This window comes from Sinocyclocheilus grahami, unplaced genomic scaffold, assembly GCF_001515645.1.
Source record: "Sinocyclocheilus grahami isolate Dianchi unplaced genomic scaffold, SAMN03320097.WGS_v1.1 scaffold452.1, whole genome shotgun sequence".
Classification (NCBI taxonomy): domain Eukaryota; kingdom Metazoa; phylum Chordata; class Actinopteri; order Cypriniformes; family Cyprinidae; genus Sinocyclocheilus; species Sinocyclocheilus grahami.
In genome coordinates, this window is record NW_015505631.1 from 455,892 (window position 1) to 475,390 (window position 19,499).

At 35.8% G+C, this 19,499-nt stretch overlaps 1 protein-coding gene across 2 annotated transcripts in view; it reads right to left on the reverse strand.

Annotated features, from left to right (window-relative positions):
• The window catches only part of LOC107552522 (protein argonaute-3-like), a 43,405-nt gene extending 24,010 nt beyond the window's left edge, over positions 1-19,395 (reverse strand). For both annotated transcript variants that reach the window (XM_016234421.1, XM_016234420.1), the window contains exon 1: positions 18,637-19,395. In XM_016234421.1, the coding sequence (XP_016089907.1) occupies positions 18,637-18,655 (19 nt within the window). In that variant the 5' untranslated portion in view covers positions 18,656-19,395. The remainder of the gene's footprint in view (positions 1-18,636) is intronic.
• Positions 19,396-19,499: the final 104 nt, after the last annotated feature.

A 19,499-nucleotide genomic window follows, 5' to 3' on the forward strand; every position in this document is an offset into this window, starting at 1 on the left:
AATAAAGATTTGATGCATCACTAACAAGAAATGCCGGGCAGTGTGTGGCAAAGAATTCATGAGCAGGTTCAATAGTTTAAGCTTTTAATTATCAGGATGTTGCCAGCCCTTCCGCTCAATTGGCAGTTGTGATGCTCCTTAATATTCAGTGGGTGCTCCTAAATTTTTGCACCAGTTCTACCAAGTAAAAAAAGTTAATTTTGTGCCCTGCATTATATAATGAATGAATGTGTCAACACTTCTTGCGACTGATGCAACACACATTCAGCTGACGGACATCCCGTTTCTATTTTTGTTGCATTGTTATTTGAAATTGTCTTTTATTTATAAATATCAATGTAAGTGAATTGACTAATGTTGTATATTGTAATGTTTTACTATTAAATATTCAAATAATTGGATTTGTTAAATATTTAAAATGTATAAACTTATTATCATTATTAATAATAACAACAACAACAATATTAATTAATATTATTACCATATTAAATTATATATACAAATATTATGTAATATAATAAATATTATAATTAATAATAATAATTATTATTATTATTATTATTTAAATAATAACTGAATGAGTTTTAAAGTGATTGTTATTTTTCTTGTAAAATTTTGACTGGGATTTAAAATGTAACATAAAATGTCAAGGTTTGCCGTGTTGTTGTAGGGCTGTACAATTTGTCCAAAATTTTGTAATTACATATGACAACAAAATAATAATAATAATTATTATTATTACTACAAAACAAAACAAAACAATATAATGGTTTTAATAACAAATACATTTTTTTTTACTTAATATAAAAATTAATATAAATAAAAAAATATATAAAAACCATTTTCAAATATAACAATATATTTTCAAAGCTACCTTGTAATGGCATAAAGATGCTGAATCAAATTACATTCAATTGTACAGTAACTTCTCAAAACAATGAATAAGACTTGTAAAAAAGGTTGGCCAGTTCTGAGTTTCAGCAGAAAATGGTAAAGAGATGAGGTCTGAAGGCCTTGTGCATGTGGCAAAGACAAAGCCATGGCTCTCAACAGACGGAGCCCTGGTGCCTACAGAGAGATGCTGAAAATGTAATACCAACTTCATGACTGATTTCGACAGTGATTGCAGTTAATGATTCCCTGACTGTGAGATGCCCAGGGCGCACCAGCAGACTCATCACACACTACTTCCACTCGTGGGCCTTGTGAGAAGAAAAACATTGGAGTTCAGCAACTTTGTGGAGGAGGATGGGGAAAGAAAACACAATAAACAGAAGTGATGGTGATGCTCAATGAATCAAATGTTGCCACCCTCAGAAATAGGATGTTTTACCCATGAGTCACTTCAGTCCACATACAAGTAAATATATATATATATATATATTTTTTTTTTTTTTACATTTTACCTTATTTGTATATTTGTATAGTTGTATTTTGTATTTAATCTGTATTTATGTTATCTGTATACACCCAAGGGTCTGAGAGTAACGCAATTTCAATTCTCTGTGTGTATGTGCTGTACATGTGGAAGAATTGACAATAAAGCAGACTTGAACTTGAACTTGAAGAGTTGTATTAAACTGAACCTCAAGGCCCACACAGTTACATCTGGCCACACATGCTTCTGTTTTTGTGGATGTGTCTAATCTCTTACATTCAGTAATGGGCAGAGGCTAGACTGGCCTGGGATTTCATCATTCAATCATTAAAAGTGATGCATGCAACTGGTACCTCAAAACTAAATCAATACCTTGATACAAACAGACTGTTGAATATGCATGACAGATTTGCATATCATCTGTCACCATGCCATCAAATGTAGCATTACATCATGTAGCATTGCTCAGCAATAGATCCTCTGCAGTGAATGGGTGCCGTCAGAATGAGAGTCCAAACAGCTGATAAAAACGCAATAATCATCCACACAACTACAGTTCATCAGTTAACATCTTGAGAATTGAAAAGCTTTGTGTTTGTTCAAAACAAATCCATCTAAATGTTTTCATTTTAAACCGTCACTTCTGGCCAAAATACGAGTCCATAATCCATCATACTGCTTTGTGATGCAATGCTAAATTTCCCCAAATAAGTTCAGATGACGAAAGAGACTCCTGAGGGCGAGGACCTTTTATGCACATTTTTATTTTTGGGTGAACCTTTCCTCCATGTCCAATACTATTTCCAACTATATACTCAATTCCGAAACAAACAATCTACTGTAAAGCAAGAGAATAATGTGTGTGTATACACACACACACACACACACACACACACACACATATATATATATATATATATACATACAGTGGGTACGGAAAGTATTCAGACCCCTTTAAATTTTTCACTCTTTGTTATATTGCAGCCATTTGCTAAAATCATTTAAGTTAATTTTTTTCCTCATTAATGTACAGTAAATAATGAAAACTTTTCATTAACTGATATAAAAATAATTCATATTTAAATTATAAAGATTATAATTTTATTAAAAAAAACATTTTTAACCCATAATAAAAAGACTAGGAATATCAACACAGGCCAAGCAAATTTGGATAAAATGTTAGGTAAATGTCAACTGTTGATTTAAACGGTTAAACAGCGAGAAGTAATAAAAGCTCATTTAAATTTAAAAAGGCTAGACAAGTTCATTTATATAGTACACTTCATTTACGATGGTAATTCAAATCACTTTACATAAAAAGATCAAAAAGTAATGAGAGTAATAAACGGATACAAAATAAAAACAACAATAAAAAGTAAGCAATAAAAACAAAAAAAAGAATAAGTGGGAAAGAAAAAAACAAAAAAAATAGATCAACAGAAACAGAAAAGATTCACTGCTAATTTAAAATAAAACGTCAATAAAAACTCAAAATTCAAAGCTATGATGATCAACTATTACACTGTGTGTTTGATTAAACAGTCTAACATGTTCTGGTTCAACCACTGGTCTAAGTCTGAAGCAGGACTACCTGTTTGTCCGAACAAAGTTTTTGGTAAACCATCATTATTTTTTCTATTCCATTTGATACTATATAGCAGAAATGACATGCTTCGCTTTTAAGATGACAAACCAATGAGTCAAAACACAAGCTGTCTGGCTTCAGTCTAACAAGATTCTAGTAACGAGACAGCAGAAGTTTACTGAAGGGTTCAGTCCGGTGTTACCCACCAAACGGAGATCTGTCTGAGCTAAACGAATGTCAGGCTGAGAGTGATTCATCCCGCTTTGACTCATAACCGCTGCAGAAGAGGCCAGCCTTCAAAGCCGAAGAGAGCAGAGTCACGGTTTAAAAAAAGCAAGAAAAACAAGAATCACTCTGAGAACCTGACGAGGGTCAGACTGAATCATTAGCTGCTGCGTTTAATAGAGCGCAACCGCCGGCTTCCAGGAGTAAAAACCTAATAGAGAAATTTATTTTTAGCGATAACGTATAAACCCTTCAAGACAAACCTAACATGAAGAGGCTGTGCTACAAAATAATCATTATTCATTCATCTTGCTTTACGCTGCTCGGTCATTTTTATTTTCAACAAAACTAAATTATATATATAATATTTTTTTAAAGAAATTAATAGGTTTATTCAGCAAGGATGCATTAAAGGGATAGTTCACCCAAAAATGAAAATTACCTTATGATTTACTCACCCTCAAGCCATCCTAGGTGTATATGACATTCTTCTTTCAGACGAATACAATCTGAGTTGTATTAAATAATGTCCAGGCCAATCCATGCTTTATAATGGGAGTGATGGTAGCCCAAAATTTGAAGTCCAAAGAAATTGCACCCATCCATTATAAAAGAAGTCCACAAGGCACCGGGGGGTTAATAAAGGCCTTCTGAAGCAACCCGATGCGTTTGTGTAAGAAAAATATCCATATTTACAACTTAATAAACCTTAATCTCTAGCTTCCGCTAACTGTCGTACGTACGCTAACGAGAGAGTGGCGTCCAGCGGATGACGTAAGACTTAGGCGTAGCATAAGCTCCGGTGAGAATATGCTAGTCTTGCGAGAAACAAGTTGTGTTACAGCAAAGGAAAACCAGTCTCCTCTTGGCTTATATCGAAATCCTCTGACATTTCTTTACATATCCTCGTTTTGTACTACTAACTCGTGACGGGAGTTTTGTTTTGCTCTCTCCTCTGCGCCTCGTCACTTCCGCGTTTGCCTACATCTTACGTCATCTGCTGGACGCCACTCTCTCGTGAACATGCGTACGTAGCGAAAGCTAGAGATTAAGGTTCATAAAGTTGTAAATATGGATATTTTTCTTACACAAACGCATCGCTTCACAAGGACTTTATTGACCCCCCAGAGCCGTGTGGACTTCTTTTATAATGGATGGGTGTAATTTTTTGGAAAAACATAAAAAAAATATTTTTAAACTTTTATTCATAGGAATCCTGATAAAGGATTTATCATGGTCTCCACAAAAATATGCAAGCAGTAATAAGCAGTAATTCTATTTACCTTTAAATGGTGATTTAAAAACATCAAAATTAACCATAAGAATAAAAAAAGGATTTAAAATATTAAAAATAATAAGAGGAAGATTGAGTGCAAATTTAATATATTTTAAAACGTTAATAAAAATCTATAACTGTAGGTTACAACTAGGGTTGGGTACCGTTCACATTTTAACCGGTGCCGGTACCCAACGGTACTTTTTTTTGGTACTTTACTCTCTGCGTAATATTCCTTTAAAAAAAATTTTAATAGGCTAATAATTGTATTATTTTTTTCTACAATTAAGTGATTAATCTAGTTGTAATATTTATTTTTATAATTTCATTGTTTTATTTAAATTTGATACAAAATGGAATATTTAAAGATGTACATTATACTTTACAAAAGTAATACAAGAGTAATATATTTCTGTTACATGTTAAACCGTACTTTTATTTTGACAGGTTGCCATGAAGTTTCTGTGTGTATACAGTATGATGATGCTAGTTTTCTCAAATGAAACGGTAAAATTCTCGCGAAGTGACTCACAGCAGCTCCGGTGATTATGTTTTTGTGTTCATGCCGTCATATAGTGAGACGCAGAGGCCGGAAATCACCGTGAGCATCACGCGTGCTTCAGTATTTGTGTAGTAAACAAAACCGCATTTCCGCCATTCATGCATACAGAGGCAAGCGGATCATGCAGGATTCATATTTAAACCGTCAGACACTAGTTCATATCGCAATTCAAATTAAGTGGCAGTGGCTACTTTTGATTTATTCGTCCAAAATTGACGAATTCCGTGGCATTCCACGCTATAGAGTAAATTACGTTTTTATGAAAGGACTCCGCGATCCCGTCTGCGTTTTCATGGAAACCATATTGCCCTAGAAATGTAACCACACATCAGAACATTCCGGCTTGCCCTGCGTGTTGTTTGAACGAGTTGCAGGGGTGACATCACGTCACAGGGTCTCTCTTTCTCTCTCTGTCACGGATGCGCCCAGATGCGTTCTCAGGTACCGAAATTTGGCACCGACTGATTTAACGTGAATCAGTACTCGGTAGTAACAACGCAATTCGGTCGGTACCTTTAAAAGTACAGAGTTTGGTACCCAACCCTAGTTACAACTGCTTTCAACATTGATAATAAGAAATGTTTATTGAACAGCAAATCAGTATATTAAAATTATTTCTCAAAGATCATAAATTAAATTAAAAATAATCTTAAATTACAAACAGAATAAATTATATTTAAAATAAATAAATATATATATTAAAATACAAAATTATTTTAAAATGTAATACTATTTCACAATATTACTATTTTTATTGTATTTTTAATCAAATAAATAGCCTTGTTGAGCAGAAGAGACTTCTTTCAATTTTTGTTTTAAATCTTACCCGAAAGTTCAAAATACCCAACACAAATATTAATAACTAGCAAACTAATTAAACAAATAAAAGTTTGGTGAAAATTATGTATTCCAAAAACACTTGATTTGAAAAGTCAACATTTCAAATATACAATGAATAAACTAAATACAAATCAAGATCAATTAAAATCATACAGTGAAGGTTTATATTGCACCACTGCTTATGATTTAATTTCATAATTGTCTAATAAACCTGGAATTGTGCATTATAACTATTGTTGGTTCTTTGATAAATTGCTTTGCTCCTTTTTTGTAAGATGCTTTGTATATTGCTAAATACTGAAATGTAAATAGGGTTGCAATGGGGTGGAAAATTTCCAGTAAATGTAATAACCCTAAATGTAAATAACTGAAAATGCTTTATGGCAGACTGATTTATAAAAGACAAAGTACATAAACATGTAAGTTTTTAGCTTTGAATCAAAAGTGATTCGTCTCAAGACATGTCTGGTTCGAGTACCCATAAAAACGAATAGAAAAAAATACTTCCGGAGGCATATCAGCTGCAGAAGTGGGCGCTTGCTGTTGCATGGCTGCTCTGTCAGAAAGCTGAATCCCTTTTTCACCTGGTGGGCCTCTTACAGCCGACACAGGCCAGTCTGAGAGACCCCAGCCTTTCACACGCAGCCAGACGAACAGGGGGGTCTGAAACCCCAGACGACTGTGTCTTTGTCATGGAAATCCCCCTGCCTCGCGTAGACCGATAACGATTCGATTTTACGCCGAACACAGACTCATGGATGTCTGCGCACGCTCTGCCAGACACATTTGGATTCAGACCCAGGCTTGAGGGAGTGACGGGGACCTTGGGAAATTTGTGAGCCGCGCTCGGAAGGGGGTGGAAGAGGAGGCAGCGAGGCCAGAGGACGCTGCTTTTCATCCTCCACACATGCAACCACACACTGTACTCTACGAATGAGTCATTATGCCACACTTCCTTGACTCTGGCCTCAGAGCTTATTTTCCCACCGCCACCCACTCGTGCAGCACTCACTCGCGGAGCTACAGCGTCATCTCCGTTGAGAGTGAAACGTAGCCAAGCATCAAGGCCGCGCAGACAAAGCAGGGAGAGAAAGCAAGAATGAAATGCGCAGAGATCAGAATAGGCCTGTCGTAAGAAATCATTACTCATGTAAGCTTTTGTGCACACTGGACGTCAAACGTACCCATATTTTGATACAAAAAACACACCAGTCTATAGTATGGATAGAACAGACTCAAGACATCAGTGTTTCCTATTAACTACTAACTTCATAATAAATCAAAAATATTTAACACTTCTCATAACAACAAAAGATCAATAATAAATATAATTTATATAATTATGAAATATTCATTTTTGCAAGGTTATTACAGTAGTAATATATTTCTTCCTTCATTGAAACAACAACAACAATAATAATAAAAAATAATATAATTGCACTGTAAAATGAATATTTCATAAATATATAAATTATTTTTCAATATTAAATATTTAATTATATTAATTAACATAATCAGTCCATATTACATACACACTGATTTTTAGGATTATTATATTCAAATTGTTTGGCTACCTAAAAACCAGTGAACTGATTATATTAAATAATTAATATAAAAGTGTATTACAATAGTAATATATTTCTTTGCATTAATAATAATAATAATAATAATATATAATCATCATCAATTTGTTAATAAGAAGCAATTCAAATAGATTATTATCATCATATTCAAAATTTTTGGCTACCTAAAACCAGTGAACTGATTATATTAAAGGGGTCATATGATGCTGCTAAAAAGAACATTATTTTGTGTATTTGGTGTAATGAAACGTGTTTATGCAGTTTAAAGTTAAAAAAATGCATTATTTTCCACATACTGTACATTATTGTTTCTCCTCTATGCCCCGTCTTTTTGAAACGCGTCGATTTTTACAAAACTCATCGGTCTGAAAAGTGAGGTGTGCTCTGATTGGCCAGCTATCCAGTGCTTGTGATTGGCCGAATACCTCAAGCGTGTGACGGAAATGTTACTCCCCTCACCATACTGTGATGTAATTCATATAACAGTGTATAGTAATATATTTCTTTCTTTGCATCAATTTGTTGATAAGACAAACAATTTGAACAGATTATTATTATTATTATATTGCAATTGTTTGGCTTCCTAAAAAAAACAGTGTGAATGTAATGTGGACTGAGACTATCACAACTTAAAAAGAGGTTCGAGTCCACTTTAAAGTCGATATTATTCAGTTCAATTTGGTCACTGAAAAGGTTGAAGCGCTTAATTTTGCACTGAATGTGAACCAGACTGACGCATTTCACTTTAAAAAGTACAAAATGTGAAAATTGTATTGTATTGCATTTATTTACATTTCTGAATGTTTACTTGAGCACTTCAAGATACCGTTAGATCTCCAATAAAAATTTCAGCCTAACCTGCATATCACTAGACACAGTTACAGACCATTATGTTCTTCTTGAGTTTGTCGGAAATTGCTCCATAATGTCAACATCCTGTCATTAAAATGCCTGTAAAATTTGGTCTGAAACAGCCTGCTTTTGGCATTAAAAATCCAAAAAGCTTGAGGACTTGTTTTTATGCATACAAATAAGACAAAAACACCTGATATAAAAATACAGAAGCCCACAACATCATAATAAAGAGTGGAGAAAGCTGCCTGGGAGAGGTGGGCCGTGGAACGATTAGATTACTCCAATCTCTGCTCCTTACTGCTGCCAAAAGCGTCGCTGTCCTCCGGTGACCCATAAACTGGGACTAAAGCGGGCAAGAGGAGAGCACGTGGTGACCATGGAGACAGTCATTTCGGCATCAGATGCAGTCTGTAATTTTAGGAGGACAGCGATAAACCAATAAATGAACTAAAAAATATTAAGATCTCTAAAAGGTGAGTGTGATTAAGAGTAATTTCATCATTCGGCTGAGCTGCTCTGGTGCAGGCGGTTCCTCTGAATCATTAATGCAAGAGCTCATTCACACGGTGCTGAAAGCTGTGAGCTCCTACAGCAACAGCAGCGGCTGGCTGTTTGCACAGTAACACCGCGTCTACACTAGAAATGACCAGTGGCGCTGGAAGCACGTCATCTCAACATCAAATAACCAGATGAATCAGCTCTGAGCTCAAGGCTAAAACTCAGCATTAGTAAAATGCAAAAAAATATAAATGAACTGACAGTGTTTTCTGCACTACTCAGTGATGCCACTACTAAATCTCTAGCTTTTATTAAAAGCTTACTGAAAAATAAATATTAGCAATCAGAATGATATTGGCTGGTCACGGTGTTAAAATATTGGTTATTTGAGCCACTCTGTACTGGAGCTTTTCATATTATAATACTTTTGCACAATGAAAGATTATTAATAGCCTTTCTTTTTCTGTCTCATCTATCATATGTTGCTGCCTCATTACTGTGCTATAAATTTAAAAGACATGTCTTTTAATGTAATGCATATATTTAAAAATATAAAAATATATTTACTTGTTCATGAATGTATTTTACAACAATATGTAACATTTTCAAAGAGCAATGTGTAACATTTTACCAGATTAGACCTATTTACTTTTATTTTTCCCCAATAAATAGTTTAGATTTTATTCAATTATTGTGTACTCATCATTTTTCTAGAGTAACTTTTGCTGCTGAATTATCCACTAACCAAGTTTATAATAGTATTTTACTCATAGATTATGATTATATATTTTTTTCATTTGTTATTTTTCTTTATAATGAAGTTGTCTATATTTAGTAGATTGTGTGTAACACACAAAAGAGGGATGATCAGATCAACACACACTGAGGTATAGAAATTCTACACTGATTTAAAAAAAAAAAAAAATCGGATATCAGATCGGTATCAGTATCGTCTGGTACTCCGACTTTTTGGTATCGGATCGGGATTGGTTCTGAGAAATGACAAAAGCACATAAAATGACTAAAACTTAAACAAATTAAAATAAAAAAATAAAAATAAAGGAAAATTTGAAATGTTGCCTTACCAACTAAGTAAAATAAATAAATTTAAGCTGAAGTACTAGGAGCACTATAAGTAAAGAAATAAAAAAATAAATGAAATCTATATAGAAATAAAAACATTTAAAAAAAAAAAAAATCGGATATCAGATCGGTATCAGTATCGTCTGGTACTCAGACTTTTTGGTATCGGATCGGGATTGGTTCTGAGAAATGACAAAAGCACATAAAATGACTAAAACTTAAACAAATTAAAATAAAAAAATAAAAATAAAGGAAAATTTGAAATGTTGCCTTACCAACTAAGTAAAATAAATAAATTTAAGCTGAAGTACTAGGAGCACTATAAGTAAAGAAATAAAAAAATAAATGAAATCTATATAGAAATAAAAACAATAAAATAAACAAAAAAATGACAGAAGCACATAAAATTAAAACTTAAAATATAAAAATAAAAGCTAATTCAAAATATTAATAATACTATAATAGTATATAAATAATACTAAAACAACACTAACCCAAATCATGAGAACTCTGAACTGTTCTGCTGAGCAAAAGTTGCCAGGAGAAATCCACAACTAACTACACTAACTACTGACCAGCCAATCTGGTGGGTTTCCAGACATCCAGCGATAAATGCAGTACTGTATTCTGAGCTCTCTACCTCTCTAGCAATCTACAGCAAACACACACACACACAATACAGCTGTTGTGAGCCTAATCCACAGAGGTTTGGGTTGTGGGAACAGGCCGAGAGCTCGGCAGAATGACTCAATGGCGTCAGTCACGGCACCGGGTTCAGACGCACTGAGTGACAGAACGGTATGGGAAGTTGGAGTGTGTGTGTCGACGCGTGTGTACAGTTGGCAAACCGGCCGACACGGTAACTGAGGCTGCAGCCATCAAACAGCTCCTGCTAAGGTAAAGATGTAACCTTTGAAAGATACAGTAATCCAGAGATTTGGACACAGAGATAAGAGCAATAGCAGAGGCCAATTTTTTGCACGCTCTGTCTGAACTGCACCGCATTGACCAGAGCCGGCATTGACCAATTCTAGTTCTAGAACCAATCATAGCTCATTCTAGTTCAGATTCTAATAGCTCTTTTTAAGATGAAAGATTATTTTAGTACAGTTGGGGAAAAAACATATTTGGAAAAAAAATGCTATGCTTACTGCATTGCCAAATAATGAGATAATTTCAGATTTCAACAAACAGATACAACAAGTCAGAAATAAACGTAATCCAATCCCTCCAATTCAAAAAGCCTTTTACAGTCTCTTATAAGTGCCATAAAAATACTAAATTAAATTTGTTAAATATTTCGATCAGTTATATATGCTGTATACCTCAGATTACTCAATGCGCATCTTTAACTTGTCATGGACCTATGGTTTCTGCAAGATAGAAAATGCAGACAGAGTCCTGTCAAAACAAATGGATTTTACAGTGAAATGTTGCAGAATTTGGCAAATTTTGGAATAATGAATAAAAAGTTTTGTTGTAATGTTTTGTTGTGAAGGAATTGTAATTTTCATTTAATTACATGTTAAAAGGTTGATTAAACCGGTAATGTTTTATGAATTCATTTGACTAGCACCATTTTTGATGATAAATTTGAATGAAATCATAAAAAAAAAAGAATCCTTAAAAATGACAACAAAGAATTTCAGGGGGAAAATGATTTCATAAACCCTAATATTATTGTTAGAATTTTAAAGTTATTAAAGTTTTATAAATTAAACTGATTAGAATGATGGAAACTTGTTTCCACTACAGGATTAAAAAAAACTGCAACTTTCTCTCACAATTCTGACTTTTTCCTCACAGTTGTGAGAAAAAATAGTGAAGAAAATTATGGAGAAAAAAAAGAAAAAAAAAATACAATTATATTTGAGATATAAACTCAACAATTGCAAGAAAGTAAGTCAGATTCTGAGTTAATATCTCACAATTTTGGAAAGAAAAAGAAAAAAGGCCGAATTGTGAGATATAAACTCAGAATTGCAAGAAAAAAAGAATTGTGAAACAAAAAGTGACAATTACTTTTTTTTTTTCATTTTTCATCCATTGGCAGAAACGAGCTTCCATAGATTAGGTATGTTTTTTGATTATTAATTTAATTGAATTCCAAATTGAATTTAAGTAATACGGAAAACAGAATTTGGAAATGTGGAAATAAAACAGATTTCACTGAAACTCACATTGTGATACAAACCACCCCTTTAAAAAACACTGAGCATTAAGTAATATAATGCAGTAATAGCGATTTTAAAATCAAACATGATGAACGCAATAACCTGCAGTTCAGACTAATTCAGTAACCGCTCCAACTACTTTAAAATACTTTTGATTGCTTAAAAGAACTGACTCATAAGAAATCAACAGCTATGATAAGGTCACTGTTCTCACAGTATGTGGACGTTGGCAAAACAGGGGTGTTGGGGTTCTGCAGGGACAGACGCCGGCCAATATTTGCCAATGTACATGGCAGAGGAAAACAGCCTGAACCCTGACCACACCAAGAGTGTTTCTGATGAATAAGATCAAGTCAAGTCAAGTCAAGTCTGCTTTATTGTCAATTCTTCCACATGTACAGCACATACGATTCCACCACAGCGAGGTGAAAGGTGCCCTGTGTAGTTAACAGCCTTAACTTGCTACGAGCTCAGCGAGAAACAGACAAATTCTTAAGCAGAAAAGACATCTGAAAAGTAATTTGAACCAGTTTAGGAGACTCGGAGGCCTATAGGTCAAGCTTTGTCTCTCTCTCGCCTCTTATGCTATAAACTCTCTCCACAGAGCCCCTTCGCCTTCCCCCAACTGACCTTCAAAGAAAAAAAGGCCCTAAAGGCCAGAGAGGGCCCCATGTACACAGAGAGACTGTTCTGTCTCCATACGAAACTGCCCTGAAAACATTCCCCAGGCCGACAACCCACTCCAGAGGGCCCCAAAACCTCTTCTTCGTCCACCTTTTTCTACTTAATTTACGGCATGCGCACTTTCAAGCAGCATTTCCACCCGTGATACGGAAGACAATGCGTCGCTGTGTCTCAGCACTGAAAATGAAAGGGATCACATTCTTGGGCTATGATGGGTCACAGTGACTGTGCAGTGCACGTGGTGAACAGGGCTGGCCAAAATAAAACCATGCAATAACACGCACATTCAACAATTTTTTATTTAGCTATTAAGTTTCCTAACAATTAGAGATGCACTGATTATTTTTAAGGTCCCAAACAAATAATATGCACAAATATCAAAATGCATGAACCAAACTATAAAAACATTTTGGTTATTCATTGTTCTATTTGTGCTATTACACACAACAACAACAACAACAAAATCTTTCATCAATTCTGAAGATAAACTGCTTGCTTTTCAAGACTAATGCTGCAATGAATAATAGTAAATGTGAAATCATTTATGCAAGAAACCCATTTGAATATTTAGAACTGATAACTAACGTTGATTTAGGAGAATACGGTTTAAAATTATTATTTTGATTCCTTTTAACTCTATTTTATGGAACTGCATTATATATATTTCCAATTTAATTGACCCTTCGCCGGGAATTTGATTGACAGCCGATCTGACCAATCATAAAGCCGGAGCTGTCATTTTGTCTGATAAACAAACCAGGCAGGAGAGCAGACTTACGTTGGTGGACTTGAACTTGAAAAATGGTGTGTATTGACACAGTTGAAACAAAATACCGTCTGATGTTCACTCATGCTTATTTTGTGCTTTAACTAGTAAAGAGGAAGAGATGGTCGGTTCACGCTCTCGTTACCCCTTTTATCGTTCTCCCCTTCTTTTTGTCATCATTTTTTTTTCTGTTTTGGGATTATCACCACCGCAGTGTTTTTTAAATATTAAAGAAAACTTGGAACGAAAACTGTACCCACCTTGTGCTGGATCAAGAACTCTAGAACTATTGTTAATTTAGGAGGAAACTGTTTAAAAAGATTATTTCTATTCTTTTTGACTAGACTTTTTTTTTACTGCGTTTTATGTAACTGCATTCAATATTTCCAATCTAATTGGCTACAATGACAGTTTGGTTGAAATTATGGTCCAAAATCACTCTTTTAAACAGAACAATTAATTTTTTATTATTCATACAGTTATTCATTATTATTTAATTTATGCTTTTTAACACAATAACGTCTGAAGGTAAATAAACATTTGAAAAAGATTTGAAAAATTTGAACAAAAGTTATTTTTAAGAACTGATGGCTAATGTTAATTTAGGGACAGACTGATTAAAATGCTTATTTTGATTCTTTTAACTAGATTTTATACTGTGATTTTGTGTAACTGCAATAAGCATTTGCAATTTGGTTGAAATTATGATTCAAAATCACCCTTAAAAGCCATTTAATAACAAATAAATATTCACATTCACAGACAGCGCTGGCTTCCGCTTTCCACTATCTCCGACAAACGACAGACCGGTTAAGTCATTAATTTCCAATAGAGATTAGCGCGGGAGCTGCGTGGAGTTCCAATCATATGCAGACGTCCGTTCATACTACACGACCGAAAGCGCGTGTTATGTGACCATTCATGCAAACTGTAGCATTATGCTACATAAGACAATAAATACGATTTATATTCCGCTTTTACTCAAAACTCACTTTAAACCACCATCGAGTGTTTGTAATAACTTCCGATTGCCGTCTAATGTGTGTTTTGGCCATGTAATGTTGCTGAAATTAAAATTGATTTCATAAAATTGGTATCGAAAAAAGTATTGTTCAGGAACAGGTATCGAAGTCAAGGTATCGGTATCGATAATTTTTTAATGATACCCAGCCCGACTAAAATGTATTTTTTTTTACTTTTTAATGAATTGTTGTTCATCAGTTTCATGATTTCAATTAATTAGACATGATTTTTGATTAATAATATTTAATCTAACCATTAAAATAAAACCAGAAAATGGAAAAACTGAATTTGGGAAAAATAAAATGGATTTCATAGGCTGTAAAGACCTCATGTCAATCAACCACTGTACCCAAAAGACACATTAATTTATACAATCTTGAAAAAGCCTTATTTCTCAGCAATAGTACAGAACCACTGAACATGTTCTAAGGGAAAATACAATGTGCAAGGTAACCTTTCCTCACAAAGCCCCTTCAGATGGGGGTATTCCATAGGTGAGACACAATGCAGACCCTTGAAATATCAACTTATTAGTCAACACAGACAAGTGTCATTTAAGAAAACAGCCACAAGCAAAAAGGAATATACAACTTTAGGGAAGTGCACTTAAAAATGGGAAATCTGCTGGTGTGAACTTCTGACTTTGAGGTCAGTGAGGCTATGAGAGGTCACTCGTCTGACCTGATTCTAACCCACTTACTTCTGGTCACATGAGGCAAACCACACCCATCATATCTGACCAGTGCTTCATCACGTCGCATCAGACTCAGAGTCAGCCTTTAAAATGTGAACGATGAGGCACAATGAGATAATTGCGCTGATCTAAACCACACTACAAGAAGACGTGCATCAAGAACAGTAAAACATGAGCTCAGTATTTCACAGAAATGCTTGACTATGGTACAGTCAAGCAGTCCTAATGAGAATTCAAGTGGAAAGGTTTTTTAAGACACTTAAAAGCAGAAATGGACCCATTCTGACTTGTTAGAGTAGTGTCTGATAACCTTATTACCTTAAAATTAATGACTTCAGTTCTTTTGACACATTAATGGCTAAATGATCATTAGAGATAACAATTAAATCATCTAAACATTTAATTGCAATTAAAACATAAAATATTATTAATAACAGCAAGAATAAAATAATTTTTAAATACTTTTTAAAGTAAAAAAAAAGAAAAATGTGTATGTATATATATATATATATACACACAGACACACACACACACACACACATACACGTATATACATATAGATAGATAGACAGACAGACAGACAGATAGATAGCTAGATAGATAGATACTTTTAAGACACTTTTTTTTTTACTTTTACATTTTTTGCTTGTGGCTTTTACTTTTATATCAGCAGTCTCATTGTTATGCCATTATAATAGTGCAAAGTTGCTTTGTAAGCTAACTGGTCTCAAATTAATTTAAATTATTAAATTGTAATTATACATTTTAACTAGAAGTTGCTTATATTTAATAAAATGTGAAGTTATTATCCAAATGATACATTAAATAAATTACTTAAATTATTTTAAGTTAAAGGTAAAAATACTGGTCAAACCAATTATCGTTTTACCTTTTGGCAAATGGATTTCCACATATCTTAAACAATGAATTTACATAACTTTGAGTCAAAATTCATTTCACACTGAATTACTAATTAATCATCCAGACCAATTTTTGAACAACAAAATAGATCTCACTATGGCTTGCCATCTACACAAGACCAATATAGAGCCAGTGAAATATTTTAGAGCAGATCAAATCTAGAAAAATAAAATGCATTACAAAAAAGCCCAAGATTTGATTCATTTTCATAACATCTCCAGGCTTGTTAAAGCACAATTTTTAAATTCCCAGATATCTCTCATGGGGACTCAAGAATACTTCGAGCAAAATTACAGGTCAAAAATAAGGTTTAAGTAAACAAACATGCTGTTCACAACGAATACAAAATTGTGAAACATTGTGGTTGTCATACTTGTTAGAGATGCTGGTTTATAAGTTTCCTTATAACCATACTGTCAAAACAGCACGCACACCTGCTCAACCATAACTATGCTCAGCATTCAAATTAAATATGACATGTATATAATACGCATGCACTATACGTATTCAAGCCCTCGTCATGACGTTGCACACAGCCAGATGTGCGCAAAACACCCAACATCACACACACACACACACACACACAACACAGACACACAACATACACACACACACACACACACACACACACGCAACACAGACACACAACATACACACACACACACACACACACACACACGCAACACAGACACACAACATACACACACACACACACACACACACACACGCAACACAGACACACAACATACACACACACACACACACACACACACACGCAACACAGACACACAACATACACACACACACGACACACGACACAGACGACATACACACACAACACAGACACACAACACAGACACAACACAGACACAACACAGACACAACACACCACACAACACACACAACATACACACACAACAAACACACACACACACACAACAAACACACACACACAGACAACACACGACATACACATACACACACAGACAACACACGACATACACACACACACACACACAACACACGACATACACACACACGACATACACACACACGACATGACATACACACACACGACATACACACACACGACATACACACACACGACATACACACACACACAACACACGACATACACACACAACACATACACACGACATACACACACAACACATACACACACACAACATACACACACACACAACATACACACACACACACACACAACAAACATACACACACACACACACACAACATACGACATACACACACACATGACATACACACACACACGACATACACACAAAACACGACATACACACAACACAACAACACACACACACACACACACATTATACACACACACACACACACACATTATACACACACACACACACACACATTATACACACACACACACACACACATTATACACACACACACACACACACATTATACACACACACACACACACACATTATACACACACACACACACACACATTATACACACACACACACACACACATTATACACACACACACACACACACATTATACACACACACACACACACACATTATACACACACACACACACACACATTATACACACACACACACACACACATTATACACACACACACACACACACATTATACACACACACACACACACACATTATACACACACACACACACACACATTATACACACACACACACACACACATTATACACACACACACACACACACATTATACACACACACACACACACACATTATACACACACACACACACACACATTATACACACACACACACACACACATTATACACACACACACACACACACATTATACACACACACACACACACACATTATACACACACACACACACACACATTATACACACACACACACACACACACCACACACACAACACAGACACACACAACACAGACACCACACACACACACACACACACACAACACACACAACACAGACACACACACAACAGACACACACACAACAGACACACACACATCTCTCACACACACACACACACGCACAAACTCTCTCTCTCTCACACACACACACACAACAGACACACACACAAACACAAACACTCTCTCTCACACACACACACACACAAACACTCTCTCACACACACACACACACAAACACTCTCTCACACACACACTCTCACACACACACACACAAACACACGCAACACACAACACAGACACACACAACACAGACACACACACACACAACATAAACATACACACACACATAAACACACACAAAACACAAACACACACAAAACACAAACACACACAGACACACACAACATACACAACACACACACACACAACATACACACACACAACAGACACACACAAAACAGACACACACACACAACATACACACACACACAACATACACACACACACAACATACACACACACACAACATACACACACACACACCTGTAGTTCCGATTTCCATTCATGAGGTCTCTGTCCGGTTCCCTCCCCGGCTCGTAGTAGACGAACTTCAGAAGCCGCCCGAACTGGTTCCGTTAACCCAATGCGAGCGTCGCCTCCCGGTTTACGGGCTCCTAGTCCACCTTCCCAGAAGCTCGTGTATCAGAGGAGGCCGAGGTTCCGTGGCTCGAACTATCCGGCCGGGATTTCAGGCTCGGTTGACAGACTGACGTGACGGCCAGCTAGCCAGCCAGCTAAAACGTGAAGTTCCCCTCAACCTGCCCGAATACAGTCCCGAATCGCTGTTTCTGTGACGGCGACGCCTTCAGAAACGCGTCTTTGGAAAGACCGAGGCGGTTTGTTGAGGTGTTATGACGCTACAGCGAGTAAAAGTCAACTGATGTCGCCTCCGCTCTTCGACACAGCTAGCCTGCTACTGCTAGCGGCCAGGCTAACCAGCTAAGCTACATTCCCATCTGTGAGGAGAAAAATCCCGTGAAACGCCGCAGGCGAAGGTCCCCGATCATCCATGAATTCCGTCCTCGAAGCTCGAGGCTTTTCGATAGCGCGGATTCCCTCCGTTTTACACCGGCGGTGACATGAAATAAGTTGGGAGCTGAACTCTCTCTCTCTCGCAGGGTTTCTCTGACACTCAGAGCCTCCGCGAGACTCGCGACGGCTAAATATGGAGCGTCTGATCGTCCGCGAGCGCGACGCACCGACCTGCCGCGAGAGCCTCGCACTGATTGGCTGCGAGGGGAAGGGACGGGTATCTATCTATCTATCGTTCTATCTATCTATCTATCTATCTATCTATCTATCTATCTATCTATCTATCTATCTATCTATCTATCTATCTATCTATC